Source organism: Geotrypetes seraphini, chromosome 1, assembly GCF_902459505.1.
Source record: "Geotrypetes seraphini chromosome 1, aGeoSer1.1, whole genome shotgun sequence".
In the NCBI taxonomy this organism is placed as follows: domain Eukaryota; kingdom Metazoa; phylum Chordata; class Amphibia; order Gymnophiona; family Dermophiidae; genus Geotrypetes; species Geotrypetes seraphini.
Window position 1 is genome coordinate 484,818,839 of NC_047084.1, and position 23,857 is coordinate 484,842,695.

The 23,857-nt window shown below is 41.5% G+C and overlaps 1 protein-coding gene across 3 annotated transcripts in view; it reads left to right on the forward strand.

Moving 5' to 3' along the window:
- The window catches only part of PALM2AKAP2 (PALM2 and AKAP2 fusion), a 484,740-nt gene that overhangs the window by 247,330 nt on the left and 213,553 nt on the right, over positions 1-23,857 (forward strand). For 2 of the 3 annotated variants that reach the window (XM_033925871.1, XM_033925880.1), the window contains one exon: positions 20,395-20,477. In XM_033925871.1, the coding sequence (XP_033781762.1) occupies positions 20,395-20,477 (83 nt within the window). Of the gene's footprint in view, positions 1-16,109; positions 16,143-20,394; positions 20,478-23,857 lie in introns of those variants that run through there. The other variant, XM_033925927.1, reaches the window with a different exon arrangement.

Sequence of the window (23,857 nt, forward strand, 5' to 3'; positions counted from 1 at the left end):
CAGGTAATGCCACATCCAAGTTCTTGGCCAAATCCAAACTTCTTGCCTGCCCAATAACCTTTCGGACGTACATGCTAAAAGTCTCAGTGCTGTAAAATGGAATAGGGCAGGTAGAGAATGTTGTGCGAGGTACAGCTTTGTGGAGCATGTGGGGTATGGCTGGGAATTGCACCTTTTGTAACCCACTCACTGTGGGAATACACAGCATACAGTAGCATAATCTGGATCCTGGGCAGCCACCGGGTTTTACAGTTCCTTGGAGTACCTGATAGACTTTGTAACCTGAAGTGTACTTTTTGGCTGTTCTGTTTTCTTCAGATTAATGACAATATATATGTATACATATGCATATATATGTGTATGCACATGAACACTGCCAGCAGCCGCCAGTGCTGTAATTGTGATTTCTCTCTTTTTTCTGTACAGTATTACTGGTAAATAAATTGCCTTTTCACTGCACCTGCTGTTGTGTCTCTTGTCTCTGCTGTGTTTCTTTTCTGATTTCCAAACACCAACACATTATGGTGACAATTCTGTAAACCGGCGCTTAGCACCAAGATTCCATGATAAAATACTAGCTTAAGCCATCATTAGTGCACCCAGTGGCACAGCGAGGTTGAGTGGTGCCTGGGGCGGTGGCACCCTCCCCCACCCTCATCCCCCCCCACCGTGCACGCGCACACCCCTTCCCCGTACCTTTTTAACTTCGGCGCGAGCAGTCACCAACTTGCTGCCCGTGTCGGCTTCGGCGCTCTCTCTGACATCACCTCCTAGGCGTGGGTCCCGGAAGTGACTTCAGAGAGGGCGCCGAAGCCGACGCGGGCAGCGAGTTGGTGGCTGCTCGTGCTGAACTTAAAAAGGTACGGGAAAGGGAGAGGCGTGTGCGCATAGCAGGGGGAGGAGTGGGAAGGGGGAGACGGAGAGGAAGGGGGTGCCAGCGCCCCAAGCAAGATGGCGCCCAGGGCGGACTGCCCTCCTCTCCCCCCCCTTACTATGCCACTGGGTGCACCTAAAGTTAGTTGCCAATGCTTATGCCAATTCAATGACATTTGTAACTGTTGGCATCTAATTGTACCCTGAAGTGCTTGTAACGTTTACTTTAATATTCTATACGTTACGTCCATATTCCAGTGACAGGCCCATAACCTGCCCATATTATACCCTCTCATATTAAGCAATGTTGGCGCCAGTTTATAGAGTCACCCTTTATGATCTCAGCCTTCCAGCATGACACACCTGAATGCTTTTTCTCTCTAAAAAGGGGGCAACTTAAAACCACTAACCCACCACTGCCCTTCACTGTCTAGCACTATCACTGTCGCTCCTATTCCTGTACTCCAGGTGCTTCAGCGCATGGTTTACACATCCTACCTCTTGCTATCCTTGCTACAATTTTCCCTAAGGTAGCCCCAGTAACACACAGCAGTGATAACTGGCTTAGTACACTAACGGGGGGACTCACTGGAAAAATCACTTGTTGATATGTAGAAAGATAACGTGCCCATGTAAATAGTGATTTCAGAAAGCCACTATTTACACATGGAGATCCACACTGCACAGATATTCCAAGGGGGTGTGGCTTGGTGCAAGCCAAAAATCTACACACAGGTGTTTCCCAGTTTACAACAAGATGTACAAGGATATGGGAAAAATTTCCCCATTGGTGTTATTGCTGCTCAGAGACATGCACAACATTTTTAAAAGTGCTCATTTTGGCCACGGTTTTCCACATGGGCTTAAGGGAGTCATTTACCTTAATCCTCTGGGGGTGAGTATTCAGTCGGCAGCGCTCAGGGTTTTGCTGACCACCATTGGCTTTATGCCCAGAAATTCAATGCTGAGCCATGACTGGGCTTCGGCATTGAATTTCCGGGTCTGCAGAGCCAACTAGAGCATAACCAGTTAAGTGCAATATTCAACACTTAAGCGGCAGTGCTGAAGCACGTAGATTAAGACTGACTTTGATGCGGTCCTATGTATGCAGTGACCTTGGCTGGTTAAGTGGTATATATCGGCACTTAACCGGCCAAATGCTGACTTCACCCTAGAATGCTCCCAGAATAACTGGTTTTGAGTTTGGCTTTAATTGGACATTTTCAGCCAGTGACACACTAACCAGTTAAGTGCTGCTGAAAATGACCTGTTAACCCAGAACAAACGATTTAACCAGCTAAGAGCTGTTTCTAACTGGTTAAATGGCTTTGGATATTGACACCCCCACCCCCTGATTTTTATTTTCACCTCCAAAACTGCAGCCTCACTACTTCATTGGTGGCATTCTTACACTTAAGAAATTTGTAAAATGGGCCGGCTATATGGGGAAGTTGCAAAATTGCTGCTTCTGTGTGGAAGCTGCGGAACTGATGTTCGTGATGCCAGGGTTTATTGAGTTAATATGTAAATATAAATATCCAAAATCCAGCTGGAATGATGGTATTGATTTCAAATATGGCTCTCTGTTTGGCTTGAAGCAGAAGATTAATATCTCCGTCTCTCCATCGTTGTTTGCAGGTTTTGAAGACAAAGGATTTTAATTCTTCAGTGGTGTGATCTAGAGCAGTGGTCCCCAACCCTGTCCTGGAGGACCACCAGGCCATTCGGGTTTTCAGGATAGCCCTAATAAATATGCATGAGAGAGATTTGCAGATAATGGAAGTGACAGGCATGCAAATCTTCTCCATATATATTCATTAGGGCTATCCTGAAAACCCAATTGGCCTGGTGGTCCTCCAGGACAGGGTTGGGGGGTCCACTGATCTAGAGCTTGCCAATGGCTAACTAGCGGAGCAGGCATTACTTTTCTAAGGATACAGTTTCTCTGTTCAATAACGCGAGTCTCAATTTGGGGGGGTTTCCGATGTATAAAAGTTTGCAAAGGCATACAATGACGTAGATGACATCTTTCACACTATACCATTCCATGATTAGATCACATCTTGATTCTGCATGATTGCATATTCACCATATTCAATATTTCTCACTCCTCTCCATAAATTATCATCCGCTCACAAGTTGCCATTGAAACATGTATTCCGTTACAATTTACTATTCTAAAATATACTTATGTTAAACCTTTAGGACCCCTGAGGAAGACGATTAAGTTGAAACACGGCCCGTACATTTCAAGCCAATGTGGATTTTGGATATTTAGATTTAGATATTAACTCAATAAACCCTGGCATCACGAACATCAGTTTCACAGTTTTCTTCCTTTATGGTTTTGGTTGCACCATATTGCTGCAGACCACTTGGGTTTCGATTTGTGATTGTTGTCTGTGTAGAAGCTGCCAAGTTCATGCCACTCAATTTTTCCACATATATATTTGTAAAATGGCTGCTCCCCTGTGCATGCCAGCAACTATATGAACACTCCTCCACATCTTTATGTGTATTTTACAAAAGGCTCTGCACTTAGCAGAGCTCTTTTTAAAAATACTGACAGAATTGAACACGTCTTGACCTAGATGTTTCAATTCTGATTTCAGTATTCTATGTAAAATGGGCTTTCAAAGTTTATTGTGATCAATCAAAGTCAAAAGAAAGAGAAAAAGAGCAGCCTTCATTTAAAACTCTTGATGGGTTTTCAAGCCAGTTTTAAAACTATAGGACAAAGTTTCTCCAAGCAGAATAGAATGCATTTCAATCCAGTTTTATATTCATTCTGAGAAAATTAAGTTGTACTGTAACTCCCTATGAGTGGAAGACTTAAAATTATCTGATTATATAACAGATATTTCACAAGCTGAAAGAAACTACAGTACTTGTTATGTCATCATTAACTGATGTTCTTATAATTCAAACAAGGTAAGTCCATCAATTGACATGAGACATAGGAAAGCTGAAGGTGCATTGTGCAAATGTAGCCCAGTGGTTAGCGCATGGCCTGAAAATCAGGGGAACAAGGTTCTTACTCTGGGCAAATCACTTAACCTCCCATTACTCCAGCTACAAAATAAGTACCTATATATAATATGTAAATTGCTTTGATTGTAACAACAAGAAAGGTGGCATATCAAATCCCTTTCCCTTTACTGGGCCTTTAACTACAAGTCTGTCAGTGTTGGATTATAAATAGCAGATATATAGGGATCCTAATAGTGCAAAAACATCACAAATATGAAGCAAAAAGCACAATTGGCCTCATAAAAAGGGTTGTGTAACACGTTTATTTTATTTTATTTATTTTTTTAAGTTTCTTTTTTTTATTTATCTTTATTCATTTTAAAACTTTCAATAAGTGTGATACAATATACAATCAATTTCATTTAACATCACTTAAAACACTTACAAAATTCCTTCAAAAACAATTACCCTCCCTCCCCTACTTTCATTTCTTCATTCAAAGACCTTAAATATCCCATCCTCCCCCCTCCCTTCCCCTGGATGTGTACAATCAGCACAGGAAAAGAAAAAAAAATATTATCAATCATTACAGTATTTTTCTAATGGTCCCCAAACCATCCTAAATTTCTTTAAATGCCCCTGCTGCATGGCCAAAATACATTCCATTTTGTAAATGTGACATAAAGAATTCCACCAAAAGGTATCATTTAAACGATCACAATTTTTCCAATTTTTCATAATATGTTGAATGGCAACCCCTGTCATGATGAGTAAGAGTTTATTATTATTAGATGATATTTGACTCTTAACTCTCATTGACATACCAAATAAAATAGTATCATATGCCACCGGATTTTCTAATAGAATATTAACTGGTTCCATATAGATTTCCAAAAATTGAGTATTAAAGGACAATAGAATAGAAGATGATCTAATGTTCCAGCTTCAAGATGACAATGCCAGCATCTATTAGACTTGGAACTATCCAATTTTTGTAAACGAACTGGGGTCCAAATTGCTCTATGTAACAAGAAAAACCAAGTTTGTCTCATAGATGTACATCTCATCCTCCAATTCCAAATTCATGGCCATTGAGATGCAGTAATTTGATGCTTAATCTCAATGCTCCAGATATCACGTAGACCAGTCTTGGGTTTCGTATTCAAAAATCCAAATATTAATTTATACCACTGAGCGGCCTGATGCCCTACGAAGTCCACCTGAAAACATAATAACGGCAGACTATACTGACTTACCAATATTTTCCATTTGGGGAACCCTTTCTTAACAAATCACAAAATTATAGATGGTTACACGTTTATTAAAGATGACCCAATACAGTCCATGTTTCAGCTGGAAGCCTGTGTCAGGGTCAGTAGATTAATGTGTTTCCACAAAATTTCCAACACACAAGATTAACAAAGTGTCATACAGCAGGTAAACTAAACACCGCGCTCACATGGTCAACACTAGTGGACAAACACCAGCAGTTTAACACAAAAGCCACATAGCAAACATACCTTTTGTTGAATAATGTCAGATATGTTTCCAGCTGAAACATGGACCGACAGGTCATCTTAGTGTTCCACATCCCTTTTCTTGAGGCAATTGTGCTTTCTTACTTTATATTAGCATTGGATTATAAACCTAATCAAATAACAACACATGTGATATTCAGGCCCAGGTGCTTATGCTGGGCATGGAATTAATATAAATGCAGGCACCTACCCATAGTTTAATGTATTCTGCAAGTTACACATTTGAGTGGGAGCCCCACCCATGCTCCGTCCCTGCACTGGTCACCGTATATGAAGAAGAACACGGTACTACTCGAAAGGGGCCAGAGAAGAGCGACTAAGATGGTTAAAGGGCTGGAGGAGTTACCGTACAGCGAAAGATTAGAGAAACTGGGCCTCTTCTCCCTCGAACAGAGGAGATTGAGAGGGAACATGATCGAAACATTCAAGGTACTGAAGAGAATAGACTCAGCTGATAAGGACAGGTTGTTCACCCTCTCCAAGGTAGGGAGAAAGAGAGGGCACTCTCTAAAATTGAAAGGGGATAGATTCCGTACGAATGTAAAAAAGTTCTCCTTCACTCAGAGAGTGGTAGAAAACTGGAACGCTCTTCCAGAATCTGTCGTAGGGGAAAACACCCTCCAGGGATTCAAGACAAAGTTAAAGTTCCTGCTGAACCGGAATGTACTTAGGTAGGGCTGGTCTCAGTTAGGGCGCTGGTCTTTGACCAGAGGGCCGCTGCGTGAGCGGACTGCTGGGCACGATGGACCACTGGTCTGACCCAGCAGCAACAATTCTTATGTTCATATGTACACACTGAGGGACATTTTCAGTATAATATCTATATCTGAGTTTAGATATTTTGGGAAAAGATCCAATAGAAAAAAATTTCCATTTTCAGACCAGAAACATGTCTATCTTGGGTTTACTTGTTTTTTTTAATGACAATTTCTAGATGCGTTTCCCCTCAGTGCATGTCTTTTTGAACCATAAAATAAAAAAAGAGCATCCAAATGAAAAAGGCCCAGAAAGAACCATTGAGGCATTCTGTGCTGACTGGCCACACAGACATCCCAGTAAAACAGTGGGCACCATAGGGGGCACTGCAGGGAATTTCATATAAAAGGTACATATCATAACCACCTTAGCAGTATATGTGAAGCCCTCCAAAACTCACCTATAACCTACTGTATACCACCTCAGCCCTTATACCTGCAGGTACTATCTTTATGTCAGTATAGTATGTTTTGGGTGGGCTTTGGTGGGGTCATACTTTCTACCACAAGTGCAGTAGTTAGAGTGAGATATGGGCCTGGGTCTCCTCAGGAGTCCATTGCACTGACTACCAGGCTACTCCAGAGACCTTGCTGCTCTAATAGGATTTGCTATAACATCTGAAGCTGTCATACAGGCTGGTATGTACTGTTTCATTCACATCTTTGGGGGGTGGGAGGGAATCAGTAACCATGTGGGGAGTAATGGCGGGGGGGGGGGGGGCATACCTTCCTAGTGTGACCATATGGCTCCAGAAAAAAGGGGATGGATTGAGACATCTGGGTTTTACTTCCATTGAAAGCAACCAAGATGTCTCAATCTGTTCTTCTTACTTCCATTGCTTTCAATGGAAGTAAAACCCGGATGTCTCAATCCATCCCCTTTTTTCTGGAGCCATATGGTCACACTATTCATGCCTCCAGTGGTTAACTGGTCAATTTGGCCATCTTTTGGGCATTTAATTGCTGTTAAAATAGGTCTAGCTCTAAACGTCCAAACTTTGCCCTGGACATTTTCTAAAATGTTTGATTATTGCAGAAAAACGTGCAAATCATAAGTTCATCCTAGTCCTGCCCACACCACGCTTCTAACATGCCCCCTTGAGATTTAGATGAACAGCATAGAAAATAGTTTCTGAAAATTGAAAATTGGAAGGGTTTGGCAAGTAAAACATCCATCTGCCCCTTTATGTAACTTATTTTTTTAAAAAAGAAGTTTTTATTAGAACTCAGGAGCAATACAACAAGCCAGGAAAAGCTTACAATGGTAGAAAAGCCAAATGCAAAGAAAAGCAAAAATAAGGACTCCCAAGTTAACAAAAAAAACCCAACAAATACGGATAGCAAACTTCCAATATTTATACAAAATTTTTTGTTTTATGCTGTAAGGATAAGTCCCACACACAACCCACCCTGATCCACACAAACTCAAAAATATAGATAACAGTGCACCAAAACACAACTTTAAGTCACTTTCTGGATTTATTTTACTTTTTAAAATGAGCCCCATTATATATATAAGTGAATTGGGTATGTGCAGAATAGCTCTTAGGCAGCATGCTGGTATATGTGCATCTAAGTGCTCATGTACACACATATATGCAAGCACACATGCAAATGTTAGCACCGAATTTATAATTCTATAAAATAGTCACTGACATTTGCACACTCATAGTTTTCACCCTTGCAGGCACTACCATGTCTGGGAACCAGCATTATATATTTGGTATGAGCGACTGGCTGGTATTCAGTCTTTAACCCATTAGGAGAACATAAGAATAACCTTACTGAGTCAGACCAATGGTCCATCAAGCCCAGTAGCCAGTTCTGACTGTGGCCAATCCAGGTCACTAGATAGGACTGCTATTTCTCTGGTCCTATTTGGCTGGTTAAGGGCTGAATGTGCTGACTCCGCCCCCAGAGCACCCACACAATAACTGATTTGGGCTTTAGCCATTAGAGGTGATATTCAGCTACACTGTCCAGGTAAATGCTGTGGAATGTAACTTTTGGGGCTGGTCAGTGTGAGGGAACTGGATAAGACCCTTTCTTAACTGGTTAACTCACTTTGAACATCAACCCCATTATTTTCAGTTCAATATATCTGATTCCAGTGGCTTTTTGTTATTATCAGTGTGCCAGCATATAGAGAAATCCTTTGATTCTAATCATGAATTTCCCAAAATTGACAATAAATTGGTCTTTTAAATGCTTCCTTTCTCTAATGTTCTTTATGGAGAATTTTGGCAAGACAGATTTCACATGGCAATCACAAATCTGACTGGATTCTGAGCATTCCTTCAGAGTAGGCCCTGAGGAGAAAAGGACCATGGTGTGTGGGTGGGAGGGTCAGAAGTGGAGGGCAAGGTGAGGGAGGGAGTCCAGCAGCAGCAGCACACCACAGTGCCTTCTTCCTGGAAGGAGCCTGCTGGCATAAAATGACCAATTACAGTAGCTAGCAAATAAATAATTAGCCACCAGACTGAAAGAAATTACACTTGTGAGCATGAGGCCTGTGGTCATAATCCTGCTTGTTGCTACCTAATAACAGCTTTGAATGCCCTTCAATATATTTCAACACTTTTTTTTTTTTTTTTTAAATAAAGGATATTATTATACCCATTTAGAGACTGGAAAATGCACTGGCAACCAGCCATTTGGAAGGTTTTTGCCAATTATTTTACGCACAATGTTGAGACTGCAAAAAATTGGCCTCGGGACCTAGAATTCCAGCAGAAAGATCAATTGCCCAAATACCTGAATAAATTAATGTAAACTGTTCTGAGCTCCCCTGAGAGAACAATATAGAAAATTGAATAAATAAATAAATTCTGCCCCTCCCCCCCCTCAGGCGTACTGAATGCTCTGTGCTGCTCCCGACACTCATAGGAACTCTATGAGTGTTGGGAGCAGCGCAGAGCATTCAGCGCGCCAGCCTGCGCTAAAAACCGCTATCACAGTTTTGTAAAAGGGGGGTTGGGTTAATTAAATAAATAAATAACATACCCGTTTACAAAGGCACGGTAGTGGCTGCCGCCCGGCAAATGCTCCAGCACCCTCTGAATCCCTATGGGTGTCAAAGTGATTACCGCAGCCTGACACAATAATTGCCTTTGTAAAAGGGGGCCATAGTGAGGCATTTGAAAACTAATCTGACTTCAAGCTGTAGAATGCATTATCAGCCTCATTATAATATGCATAGTTCTTATCCCTTTTAAGGCATGTAAAGTCATGCCAGTAAAAGGATACAGGAAGCTCTGACCATGCTTGGACCATGATGTCGACACCAACTAAGGGTAAGAAACCAAATCTGCTTGCATATTGCCTCTAATCTTATTTCACTCAGTTTCATTAAATATAATGGGCAAAAAGTCAACAGAACAAAATGTATGTTAAAAGAAATAACTTTTTAAAAATATTCTTTAAAAGTGAAAGCAGCTTAGTAAGCTACAAAGCCTGAACAAGTGCTAGCAAACAAGATCAGCATGTCCAAAAATTTAAGACACCAGAATATTTATTTATTGATACTGTTCTCCCTAGGGAGCTCAGAATGTTTTACATTAATTTATTCAGATAATAATTTTTCCCTGTCTGTTTCAGTGGGCTCACAATCTATCTAATGTACCTGGGGCATTGGGGGATTAAGTAACTTGCCCAGGTCACAAGGAGCAGTGTGGGTTTGAACCCACAACCTCAGAGTGCTAAGATTGTAACTTTAACCACTGCGCCACACTATGGAAGCCATTGTTATAGTCCTGGAGAAATTTCAGAAAGATTCCACAAACCCTCAAAATTACAGGCCTAGTTATCCACTAAGCATTGATTATAAATGGGGCAATTAAATCTATAACTTAACACCTCATTTTAGGTGCCAAATTTGGTGGGTGCTGAGCACCAATTCTATAAGAGCATCTGGGCACCGAGATGCCATTATAGAATGCCAATGTACATTAACACCGGTGTGTCTATATGTAGGTGTCAACAGTTACACCATGTCTATGTGTGCACCTTAGGGTGCCATGTGATGTGTGTAACTTACAGTGATGCAAAATGGAGAAAAATAACCCAAATCATAGTTACCAGATTCTAGGGTCCACCTTGGGGGTCAACGCCCAAGAAAAAGATCTGGGTGTTATTGTAGACAATACGCTGAAATCTTCTGCCCAATGTGCGATGGTGGCCAAAAAAGCAAATAAGATGCTAGGAGTTATTAGAAAAGGTATGATAAACAAGTCTAAGAATATTATAATAACTCTGTATCGCTCTATGGGGTGACCTCACCTGGAGTATTGCATTCAGTTCTTGTCGCCTTATCTCAGGAAAGATAGGTTCAAAGAAGAGCGACCAAGATGATAAAGGGGATGGAACTCTCTCATATGAGGAAAGACTAAAGAGATTAGGGCTCGTCAGCTTGGAAAAGAGATGGCTGAGGGGAGATATGATTGAAATCTACAAAATATTGAGTGGTGTAGAACGGGTACAAGTAAACCAATTTTTTACTCCCTAAAAAAATTACAAAGACTAGGGGATGCTCGATGAAATTACAGGGAGATATTTTTAAAACCAATAGAAGGAAATATTTTTTCACTCAGAGATTATTTAAGTTCTGGAACACATTGCCAGAGGATTAAGGTTGCCAGATTTCTTCATGAAAGAGGACACGTGGCCCCACCCTGTTCTGCCCACAGCTCTGCCCTAGCCGCCCCCACACAAACCTTATCTCTTCCCCAAGTCCGAGCCATGTCTGGAGGGCCTCCAGCATGCGCATGCTGTCACATATGTGTGTGATGTCATCGCATCACATCTGCACATGCTCAGAGGCCCTCCAAATGCGGCTGAGCTCAGTGTCTTCCAAAACCTGGACAAATTGCAGGGTTTTAAAAATCTGTCCTGGCACCCGGACGGTCCTCTAAAAAGAGGACATATCTGGGTTTTCCCAGACATCCGGTAAACCTACAGAGGATGCGGTAAGAGTGGTCAACATAGCTGGTTTTAAAAAAAGGTTTGGATAGGTTCCTGGAGGAAAGTCAATAGTCTGCTATTGAGACATACATGGGGGGAAGCCATTGCTTGCCCTAATTTGGAAGCATGGAATGTTGCTACTACTTGTGACCTGGATTAACCATTAGTCTGACCCAGTTAGGTTATTCTTATGTTCTTATTCTGTAAGTTTCATTTATAATTGGGAAACCCACTCTTGCTCCTCCCACATCTATACCCATCTTGCATTAAGCAATTTGTGTGCGTAATCTGTAGAATAGCATCTAGAACTTTTGTGCAAAAGTGCTAGTATTCTATAACTTATGTACGATGGAGGCGGGGATTCTATATACAATGATGAAAGTTAGGCACTGAAAAGATTAGCACTGAGACCACTGCACCGACCACAAGGCTACTCCAGGGACCTGCTTACTGCTCTGCTAGAACTGGCTATAACATCTGAAGCTGTCATACAAGCTGGTATGTACTGTTTCATTCACATCTTTAAGGGATGGGAGGGAGTCAGTGACCAGTGGGGGTTTAAGGGAGGTCATGCCTTAATCCGTTCAGTGGTCATCTGGTAAATTTGGCCACCTTTTTGGCACTTATTTGTTATTGAAACAGGTCTAGCCTCAATAATTTTTGCCCTGGACATTTTCTGAAGTGTTTCATTATTGCAGAAAAACGTCCAAATCATAAGCTCACCCAAAACAAGCCCCCTTGAGAGTTAGATACACTGCATATATAGAAACATAGAAACATGATGGCAGATAAAGGTCAAATGGCCCATCCAGATTGCCCATCTGCAGCAACCATTATCTCTTTCTGTCTCTTAAGAGAACCCATGTGAACTTCCGGAAAGCAGTAAAGACCCTCCTCTTCAACCGAAATTCTAACTGCAAACTACTCCTTGACCCCCTTATATTCCCCCTCCTTTCTGCACTCTCCTCTACTTGTGTTGCTGTATAATCTTTGAACTGTCCAAAAAGTACTTAAGTTGCTGTATAGTCTTGTACTGTCCAAAATGTTTTCCATTGTGAATGCTGGCTTGTAACCCGTTCTGAGTTACTGGGAGGATGGGATAGAAATCGAAATAAATAAATGTGTATATCCCAAGCTCTCTTGAATTCAGACACAGTCTCTTGTCTCTACCACCTCTTCCGGGAGACTGTTCCACACATCTACCACCCTTTTTGTAAAAAAAAAGTATTGCCTTATATTACTCCTGAGCCTATCACCTCTTAACTTCATCTTATGCCCTCTCATTCCAGAGCTTCCTTTCAAATGAAAGAGACTCGACTCATGCGCATTTATGCCATGTAGGTATTTAAACGTCTCTATCTTATAAACCACTCTATAATACAAACTACATAGAAACCATCTAAAAAAATGGGTTTTGAAAATAGCAGTTTGGACATTTTGCCAACAAAAATGTCCATTTGCCTCTTTGTGCCACATTTTAGACATTTTTCTCATTCAAAAATGAGCCCCTTTGGCCCAAATTCTCTAAACAGCACCATAAGTTAGGCAGTGGTAGGCGCCCTACTGCTGCCTAACTTAATTGTTACATAACTGGTGCGGTAATTGACCATGTCATTTAAAACCAATTAAAAAGTCATTTTAAAAATATAGTCACCTATAGACACTTACAAAAGAGGACGCCATAATCACATCTATTGAGGCACAATGTAGGTCAAAGTGGGTGTAGTTTACACTGGAAAAGACCGTAGATGCCGCTAGTTGCCTCTATAGATGCGATTCTCATCAAACATATTCATCGGTAATGTAGGCCTGCAAAATCCTAGCCTACATTACCGGTGCCTATGATAAACATAAGCCGTGATTCTTTTATAGTCAAATATATTTTATTGAGCTCAACAGGAAAACAAAATGCGTCATATACAGGAAAGACAAGCTCAAGTTATATCGCCGTGATTCTTTTAAAGGCTGGCGCCAGTTGATGGCCCTTTATGTTTCAGGCCTTGAAAGAACTGGATTAGATGACTGAGCCATAGATTTTATCAACATACTACATACCAGTCCAAGAGCACTCCTATGGGTTATTTCCTCACCTATTTTTCAACTTGACTGGGGTACAAGACAAGGCTGTCTGCTATCATTGTTATTGTTACTACAACCATTGGCCTATGTGGATAAAAATTAAAGAAGATCAAAGAGCAAAACTAGAGAATAAATAAGGTATCCTTAAACGCAGAAGAGTTCTTCCTACATTTCTGATCTGGAAGATTCTCTCCCCATTTGATTCAACTTATGCAACAATATTCAGCATTGCCAGGTTACAAACTTAATTGGAATATATCCTCTGTTCTCTCACTGAATTTATATTGGCTCAGATATTCAGTCCATCTGAGCTGAACCCAACCTGGATATTAAATGCTGAAGCCATTTCCAGGCATCGGCATTGAATATCTGGGTCAGTCACCAACCCAGAAGTTATATGGGTACTGGCCAATAATTAGTGCCGGCACTCAATATTGGTCGCCGTACCTTAAGAAGGATATGGCGATACTTGAGAGGGTCCAGAGGAGAGCGACATGAATAATTAAGGGTATGGAGAACTTTTCATACGCTGAAAGGTTAGAGAATCTGGGCCTCTTCACCCTGGAAAAGCAGAGACTCAGAGGTGACATGATAGCGACTTACAAGATTATGAAAGGTATAGAGAGGATGGAGAGGGACAGGTTCTTCAGGAACTACAAAAACAAGAGGGCACTCGGAGAAATTGAAAGGGGACAGATTTAGAACCAATGCTAGAAAGTTCTTCTTCACTCAGAGGGTGGTGGGTACCTGGAATGCGCTTCCAAAAGATGTAATAGGACAGACTACATTAAAGGGTTTTAAAGAGGGACTAGATAAATTCCTTAAAGATAAGGGGATTGAAGGCTACAGATAAAGGAGGACACAGGAGCAAAAAGGGCATATATAAAAGGGAAAAAGGGGGTTTTCAGGATATAAGGGAGTAGGAATCAAAGGGTTAGACAAAAGATCACTTACAGGTCATGGACCTGATGGGCCGCCGCGGGAACGGACCGCTGGGCTCGATGGACCCTTGGTCTGACCCAGTGGAGGCAAATTCTTATGTTCTTATGTTCTTAAGCAGGCAGAGATAGAACTGAATATGGCTGGTGTCTGCATAATTGCTAGCTCCTCCCTAATGCTACCCATAGGCCACTCTGGTACTAAACCTACAGTGGCACGGATAAATATATGCTCTTAACATTTCTCCCTGTCATTTCTGTTCCCTGCACCTCAGAAAAGACATAACAGAACTAGAAAAGGTACTAAGAAAAGCAACCAAAATTATAAAAAAAAAGGACAGAACCATTTCACTATGTGGAAATGCTAAAGAAGCCATGGCTCTTCAGCTTTGAGAAAAAATGACTGAGGGTAGATATGGTAGAGCAGTGTTTCTCAACTTGGTCCTGGAGAACCCCCTTGCCAGTCAGATTTTCAGGATATCCACAATGAATATGCATGAAGACGTTTGCATACAATGGAGGCAGTGTATGCAAATCAAGTGTATGCATATTCATTATGGATATCCTCAAAGCCTGACTGGCAAGGAGGTACTGCAGGACCGAGTTGAGAAACACTGGTAGAAGTCCTGGAGTAGAGTGAAAAAGATAACTGTGAATCAATTGTTTACTCTTTCCAAAAGTACAAAGATTAGGGACATGCTATGGCAGCGGAGGGCAATCCCAGTCCTCGAGGACCACAATCCAGTTGGGATTTCAGGATTTCCTCAATAAATATGCATGAGATCTATTTGCATTCACTGTCTGCATTGTACAGAAATAAATCTCATGCATATTCATTAACAAACAATACACCAGCGGGACTTATCATAACTCCATAAATAGTTCCAATAAATTACTTATATAACCTCAAACAAAGGAACTATAAATTCTCTTAATTAAATATATTTTATTATATCATATTAATGAATATCATTCTTAATAAATATGAATATTCTCAATAAATAAACACATAATATCACAAATCATTCATACAACACATATTCCAAAACCCTCCCCATGTCTTAGTGCAAAAGGTTCATGGGCATCACCCGTCCAAGCGGGTTATAAAACGAACAGCAACTATCCTTAGCTTCAAGTCAATTATTATCATGCAAGTTCCATACATAAATGTGGACTATTATAATTGTATTTATTTGTGTTTTTTGGAAGAAGGAATAAATAAATCATCTTTTTAGAACATCATCATCCACAGTTTTCTGTTTTTATCATATGAAAAAAAAGCACCAACAGCTGATTTGGCTCTTCCCCCAAAATAGTTCTGTGCATGTGTCAAATTTGCTCTCACAGTGACTGATCGGACGGGATTATGGTGAACCTCCGTGCAAATCATTTGCATGCAAACTTCTTGGAACATCAGCCGCTGTTTCAGAATCGTCCAGTCTTTAGCTTAAGGATGGCTCCTCCCAGAAGGATGTCTGAGGTGGAAAGAGGCTCTATTTTGATTATTCTTGTACTATTCTAGCCGGATTAGGCAGCACTTCTCTCTTTCTCAGCCCTCAACTCCTTAGTAGGTAGTGGGAGATAAGTTCCTGTATTTCCTTGAACAGTGCTGTAGCTTGATAGGCTTTGTCACTGATACTCTTTCTTGGCTCAGCAAGGTCAGAAACTGTGATAGTTAAAGACCTTTCTCTAGTAAATTAGAAGACATTGTAGCTTGAAGGTTAACAATTAACTCTGTCTCCTGGAATAGACAGTATCAAACCCTGATCTTGCATTGAAAAATGGTCTAACTGAGACTCAGAAACCAAAGACAATGACCCTCTCCTCCCCATGGGTATTTTTATGAGCCTGGTTTTCTCTCCAAGGGCGTATCCTCCAAGGGAGGAGCCTGAGGCATCTGAGCCAATTAGGGCCTTAGGCCCCTCACCATGCATCACATGATGCATCGGGGAGTAGCCTAAGGCCTAGTGTTGTTGCAACAGGAGAAGGAGCAGGAGGTGTTTTCAGTACCTCCTAATCCCAACTGTAAGGTAAGGGGTATGGGGGGGGGGGCCTCCAGTGGCAGGGGAGGCATCCCTCCTACCTTTCTCGTCAGGGAGTTGGAGGTCTTTCCGGGCAGGATGGAGTGAGCATCCCTCCTGCCTTTTTTTTCAGGGGGGGGAGGGTAGGGGATCTTTCCTGGCAGGAATGAATGGGCATCCCTCCTGTCATCTTTTTGGGTTTCGGGGGGTGGGATGATGGCTTGGGGGTGCTAGTGGGGGGGTGCTTTTTCAATGGGACAGATGGTGCGTGTTTAAGTCGCACAGAAAATCTGTTCCATTAAAAAAAAAAAGCAGAAGCCCTGACAGCAATGACAGGAAGCTGCTTTCCCTGTCACTACTGTTAGGGTTCTGCCATGTGTCAATCGCTCACTGAGCGATTGAATCGGTGGATTTGCATGCAAATGATTTGCACCTCCATGCAAATCATTTGCATGCAAACTTGATAGTGAATCAGTCGCCGTTGGAAAATCGTCCAGAGAATCAGCCAACAGTGATTGAGTCGCTATCTTTAGTGAATCTAGCCCTATCAGTTAGAAAGGAAGGCATAATCCCTGTTCTGGAAACAGCAAGGTTTGGAAAAGGTTAGAACCGCTTTATTATGTTAAAGGGATGAACCTTAGCTGTCTCTGCACAAGTTAAAACTGTGACTCTAAACTAGATTTGTAAAATGGGGCAACTCCACATGGAAGCTACTGGGCTCCTGCGGTTCATTTTTTAAACACTTAACATTTGCGAAACGGCGGTTCCCACTGTGCATGACAGCAAATACAAGAGCACTCCTGCAGGGATTTTAGAAAAGACTCTGTATTATTAGAGCTTTTTCTATAATACCACCAGAATTGAGCACATCCTGACGTGGACATCGCATTTACAATCTCTGCGTTCTGTTTAAAATGGGATTCATAATGGAGGTCACCTGACATACAACATACCCAAACAAAAGCCACTAAACGGAGTGCAGCCCTCACTCTGTGTGCACTTGTATAAAGCCTGATGCTGCTTGCAAGAAGGATGAACAACAAAATCCAAATAGCACCAAAAAGGTTCCACAAAATAAATGAAGCAGCAAAACGAATAGATTGTGGAACAGATCAGATGTACCAGCCAACATTGGAGTCTTGTGGGCTGTGCTGCTTGTTTGTAGCCTCTTTACTTGGATTTTTTGTGACTTTTATTTAAGACAGCCAAGGATCCTATTAGGCATTTTTATTAGGCAGCCAAGGATCCTATTAGGCATTTTTATTAGGCAGCCAAGGATCCTATTAGGCATTTTTAGGACAGCCAAGGATCCTATTAGGCATTTTTATTTTGCTGAAACACAGCCCGTGTTGGGTCATTTTTATATTATATGGTTTCTATCCTGTGGGTTTCTATCATGTGACTGTATACACCCATTGTGGATTGTTTTTAATATTATTGTTTTTAAGTTATTTGTACGCTTATTCAACTACAAACTGGTACATCTGATCTTCTGCTCCACAATCTTTTTTATTGTTTTGCTTGAAAGAAGGTGGCACAGATCGGGTGTCTTTAAAAATCTCAAATGCTGTTGCCATAGTGATGGTAAGTGCATTATAAAGAAGCAGCCATCATAACTAACACACACACAACATCTGTGCCATTAAAAAAAAAGCCCCAACAGCTGAGTGGCAGGAGGCTGCATTGGGGACTTCCCCTGATGCTCAGCTGTTCGGGCTTCCCCAAAACGGCTCTGCTCATGTGTCAAATTCGCTCTCACAGCGACTGATCGGATGGGATTATGGCAAACCTCTGCACAAATCATTTGCATGCAAACTTGTTGAAACATCGGTTGCTGTTTCTAAATGGACCAAAAAAATCAGACCACAGCGACCCGCACAGTCTAAGCAATCGTGTTTTGTGCATCTAACCCTAAGTCTTTTAGCTCCAATGAAATAAAGGTTGAGGTCTGGCTCCTTGAGTATTCATTCACATATATCCAGGGATTGCTTTTCCTTCTTTTCTATCTCCTCTATTGGGTTAGCTAGTTCAGTCATTGCAGCAGGAGACCTTGGTCAGGGCCAAACACCAGAGCTCTTTTGGGGTCCTTGCAGTCATAAGTCCTAAATGCAGAGACTGTGTCACCATTGCACAATAACCCCCAGAGGACTATTACCCCCAGAGGACTATTAACGCTGCGTGTGCTGCACCCCCAGGCCCAGACAGCCTGGGAATCAGGAGATCCAACACACGGCCGATCCCAGGTTAACTTTTTTTTTTTTACCTATAAAAAATAAAGCCAGCATACTATGCAATGACCTGAAAACAGATCGCGTCACGATTTATAAATAGCTGTTCCCTTTCCAGTGATTCAGTTCACAGTGCCAAGCCCTACCTCCACCTTCAAGACAAAAACAGAAAGCATCACATTGCATTCAACCCCCTCAAGCAATCATAAATTGAAGCTACCATGAAGAAATGGTTGATACTACTAGACTAATTCATGCGTCAGAACAAGGATAGGCATAAGCAGGTCAGGTTTTTCAGGATATACGCAATGAATAGGCAAAGGATAGATTTGTATACAGTGGAGGTAGTGCATGCAAAATTATCTCATGCATATTTATTTTGGATATCTTAAGAGCTTGACCACCTGTAGTACTCAAGGACAAGAGTTGCCTATCCCCGGCCTAGAATATGTGTATCAGCAGGATGTGGTTAGAACTTACTGTTCATCCTTCTTGCCACATCCTGGTGATACAGAACAATAAAGTACTTCTTTTTTTTTTTTTAATTCTTTATTCATTTTACATCTTACATCAAGTGTATAAATAATTGACATATTAAAATTGTATACATCACTTGAATTTCTTATCCAATTAACCTTTAATACATAAAATTTAATCCCTTCCTTACCATCCCTCTCCTTCTATATGCCATCAGATATATCGTATAAGAATTCTTATCTAATGAACTAAATATTTAATCATATTCAGAAACCCCCCCACCCTTCATTTGTATTAGTATTCATATTGGAAAAATGGTATTAATTCATTGCAATATTTTGTTAATGGCCCCCAGATTTCTTTAAATTTATTACAATTTCCTTTTTGTATTGCAATTGTTCTTTCCATTTTGTAAATGTGACACAACGAGTTCCACCAGAAACAATAATTGAGTCTACTCCAATTCTTCCAATTAGATGTAATATGTTGTATGGCAACTCCTGTCATTTAATATAATAAAGCCCTAAGCGCGCATGCGCACTCCCACCTGCGTGCACCCAGAGCCGAAGTTAGGAGTGCGCATGCACGCGCGGCGGCACAGAGCCTGTCGGGACAGGGCGGCTCTTGCAGTATGAAGGATGTGAACTGGCCAGGGCGATGTCAGCGGGGGCCGGAACGGACTTTAATTGCTGCCTCCCAAGCTTCTCCTCCTGCTCCGGCTGGGCCCGTGTTAAAAAAAAAAACAAAAAACCAGCACAAACCCAGAGCTCGCTTCGGGTCCGGCAAGGGCTGCGGCTCCTGAAACCTTCCGATTCAAGCAGCGTCTGCAGCACTCTACGAACTGCTGGCCCGAAGCAGCAGTGTGTAGAGTGCTGCAGACGCTGCTGGAATTGGAAAGTTAGTCGGGGGTTAGGAGAAACACTGCTGCTGAACAGGGAAGTGGTGTGTGGGGGAGGGAATCCTGCTGTGACTGCTGCACAGGGAAGTGTTGGTAGAGAAATGCTGCTGCATAGGTGGCAGGGAGAGAGACACATAGAAAAAAAAAAAAAAAAGAAAGACACAGGGGCAGGGAGAGAGACAGACAGCGGGAGGGAGAGAGAGAGAAAGAAAGACACACAGACATATATTCTAGCACCAGTTAATGTAACGGGCTAAAATACTAGTAATCAATAAAAGTTTGATATTATTTGTTGAAATTTGGCTCTGTGTTCTCATTGGCATACTAAATAGAATTGTATCATACGATAATGCCACATGATTCTCCAATAAACAATTTATTTGGCCCCAAATTGATTTCCAAAAGGCTAAAATAAAGGGACAATAGAAAAACATATGATCTAGAGTCCCTACTTCGAAAGTACAATGCCAGCATCTATTAGACTTAGAACAGTTCATATAATAAAATGTATCCCAAAATAATAAATTCTTAGAAAGTGTTAAAACATTATTGTAGACTTGTAGTATGCATATTTTACGGGTAGGGGAAAACGAGGCAGGAAAGACCTTTCTGAATGCACATATTGATATTCAACTGAACAAGTTCAATTGTACCGTAGGTGTGAATGGACAACTGGTACATCTGGAAGATGAGAGAGACTCCTGCGTAAGCGAGGCCATCCCCAATGAGCTCATAATTGGGGTAAGTCTGCATTTATTCTGTGCTACTGACTCTTCATGTTTCTAATGTCTTGTTAGGTTGCTGATCTAGGCTGTCATGTTGTATAAAGACGGGTTTGCTAGTTTCCAGAGGCACTATAGACTGGAAGTGATCACTTGTGTCTCACCGGCTGTATGACAGCGAGGCAGGCTTCTTTCAAAATCAAGAGCAGCTGGTATGTCAGACCTGCAGGCTTGAGATACAAATACCCTTTCAAAATACATATTTAGATTACAGTTCCCCCTCTGAATCCGCAATTTTTTTTTTAAACAAAACTCTGCATTGGATCTTCCCCAGGTCTAGCGGCGACGCGGGGCAGAATCAATCATCCTACGCTCCTGCTCCATGCAGAGCCGTCATCAAAATGGCTGCCGTGAGTTCCCGTTGTAGACTCGGAGACTACAACGGGAACTCACGGCAGCCATTTTGATGACGACTCTGTACGGGGCAGGAACGTAGGACGATCGATCCTGCCCCGTGTCGCCGCTAGACCATCAGGTAAGGTCTGGGGAAGGTCCAGGACACAGGAGGGGAGGCAGGGGTGGGTCAGAGCCGGCCCTATAAATTATCCGTGATTTTTCAATATTGTAATATTCAATATTGTAAAGATTAATTTGAAATTGTTTCCCTTATACTTATCGATTTAAGGGGTAGAGAGGGGGGAATTTTATTATTACATGTTTTATATGAAAATGGAATATAAGGGTGGGTGGGGTGGGAAAAGGGAAGGGATATGTTTTTATGTAATATATCAATGATTGTTTGTAAGTGATGTAGTTAATGTTAATCTGAATGAATATATTTAACACTTAATGTAATTTTGAAAATGAATAAAGAATTAAAAAAAAAAAAAAAAAAAATCCCCGCAAATATAGAGGTTCTGCTGTATAATGATCTAAATGAATAGAAATATGTGAAAGACAATTCTATGAATATAACCAGGTGTTTGCAGTTACATGTGCCTTGCATGCATAAATGTCAAGAAAATTGGCACTTGTACATATAATTGCACCTTCTGCTATTCTATAATGGAGTTTGTAAGTGCCTTAGTACTAGTGGCATAGTAGTGATGTACCACCCCGGGCACCATCTTCATGGGAGGTGCTGGCGCCTCTCCTCCACCTCCCCACATACCTCTTTAAATGTTCTCCTGTGGGAGCAGCATCTTCCACTTGCTGCTCACACTGGCTTCGACTCCCTTCTGATGTCACTTCCTGGTTGCAGGACATCAGAAGGGGGCTAAGGCTGGTGTATGCAGCAGGTGGAAGATGCTGCTCTGCACCAGCAGACGTGTCGAGAGGTACGCAAGGGGGTGGAAGGCGCTCATGTGGCAAGTAAGAGTCGGGAGGCGCACGGCACAGCGATACCGGGTGCCACTGCCCTGGGTACCACACTCCCTTGCTAAGCCACTGCTTAGCACATAGCTGCAAGAGGGCACATACATGGGTGTGGCATGGGAGGGGCATGAGTATCTTATATATTCTATGCACTGCAAGTTGCAAGGCACACTTAGACACGACCCTGTACACCTGGCAATAGGGTCATGGCCAGGTTCCCACTCAACCAGTGGGCATCAGGTTTATGTTTGAGGTACAGCACGGTTTCTCAACTCATTCCTCAGGGAATCCCCAAATCAGTCTGGTTTTCAGGATATCCACCATGAATGTGCATGCACTGCCTCCATTGTACACAAATCTCTCTCATGCACATTCATGATGGATATCTTGAAAACCAGACTGGCTTCACAAGGACTGGGTTAAGATATAAACGCCACCAGAAGTCCAACAGGACACGAACCCATGGAAGCAAAGCAGACAAGGAAACAAGTGGAAATGGGCAATGAGCAGTCCACTGGAGCCAGCAGGATAAAACAAAGCTTGTTTATTTCAGTCCAGAATATACAGTAATATGGACCTGACACAGTACTGTGTTTCGGCGAGCCAAACCACTTGCATCAGGGGTCACTAATATAATCAAAACAAAGAAAACTAAATTAACAATCTAATAAACATGTATAAATACAAATACTTTGTCTTAATGTATGTGTATTTATTCAAGGAGAGACACGATCTTTTCCGTCACAGCCCCTCAAACCTGGAATTCGCTCCCAATCAATATAAGGGAAGAAAAATTATTTAGAAAATTTAAAAGTCTCCTGAAAAGCTGGCTTTTTAAGGACGCTTTTAACTGAGTTATGCAAATTTTATATATTCAGGATGTGTGTTAGAGTACTAGTAATGCTGATAGGTGAAAATTGAGTAGTATCCTTTTCCCCATCCTATTGTTTCATCACCTTGCCCTTTTTATTTGTTTATAAATTGTATTTAACCCTTTATTTATTATTTTTTACCTTATGTGGTTGGTTGGTCTAAAGTTGTTTAACTGTCTGGTTTGATTAATGTGGTTTTCTTTTTTACCCCAATTTTATCGTTATTTGTAAATCGCATTGAATTACGATTTTGCGATCAAATCAAATTTTTATTAAACTTGAAACTAGATTATTTTATCCTACTGGCTCCCGTGAATTGCTCATTGTCCGTTCCCACATGGTTCCTTGTCCGGGTTAAGATATACCACATCAACACACCTAACTTGAGGTGCCAAGTTATAGAATTACTCCAACATAGTACAAGCTCTGAATAAAAGGAGGATTGGTCAAAGGTCAGCTTGTATGAGAGGAATTGCTTTATAACATCTTTTCAGTTGTGAAGCTAGGGTGAAGCTTTTCTACAGAGTATGACTAGTCTCTGTTCTACTCCTAACAAACATTCCCTTAAGGAAACAGTAGCTCTGGGCTTTTTTTCACTTGGTGCCCTCCCTTTAAATGCTTCACGTGCCCTCCCTTCTCCCTCCCCCTACAAGTCTTCCTGTCCAGCACTGCTCGGCTTTGGCAAAGTCTGCATGTTGATCTTAAGATATTTGTTTGTGAGTTTGAAGCATCCAGAAATTAGCTTGATAGTACAAAGTAATTTCAGTCATTTCATTATTGACCTCTGCCAATGTAATTTTGTTCTGTGCTTCACTTTGGGAATTCTCAGAGGTAAGTTCCTAAACTGCTATGCTACCATGTCTGCTTGTCCATTGTCTATGTATATATGCATATGTTTCAGTTCCATTGTCAAACCAGCCAACAGCTAATCTTGGCTAATCTTGATAAATGATGTGTTCATGGAGGTCTTTCACTGGATGCCCCCAATGCTCTCCCTATGTTAAACTTGGATAAGACAAATGTAATTTGGTTAAAACCACCACATCTTATATACCAAGCAAACAAACAGCAAACTTGGCTAGACAACTACATTCATGGAGCTAGGCTGACCTACGACGCTTTTAGAAAAGACATAAAAACTGTCTTATATGAC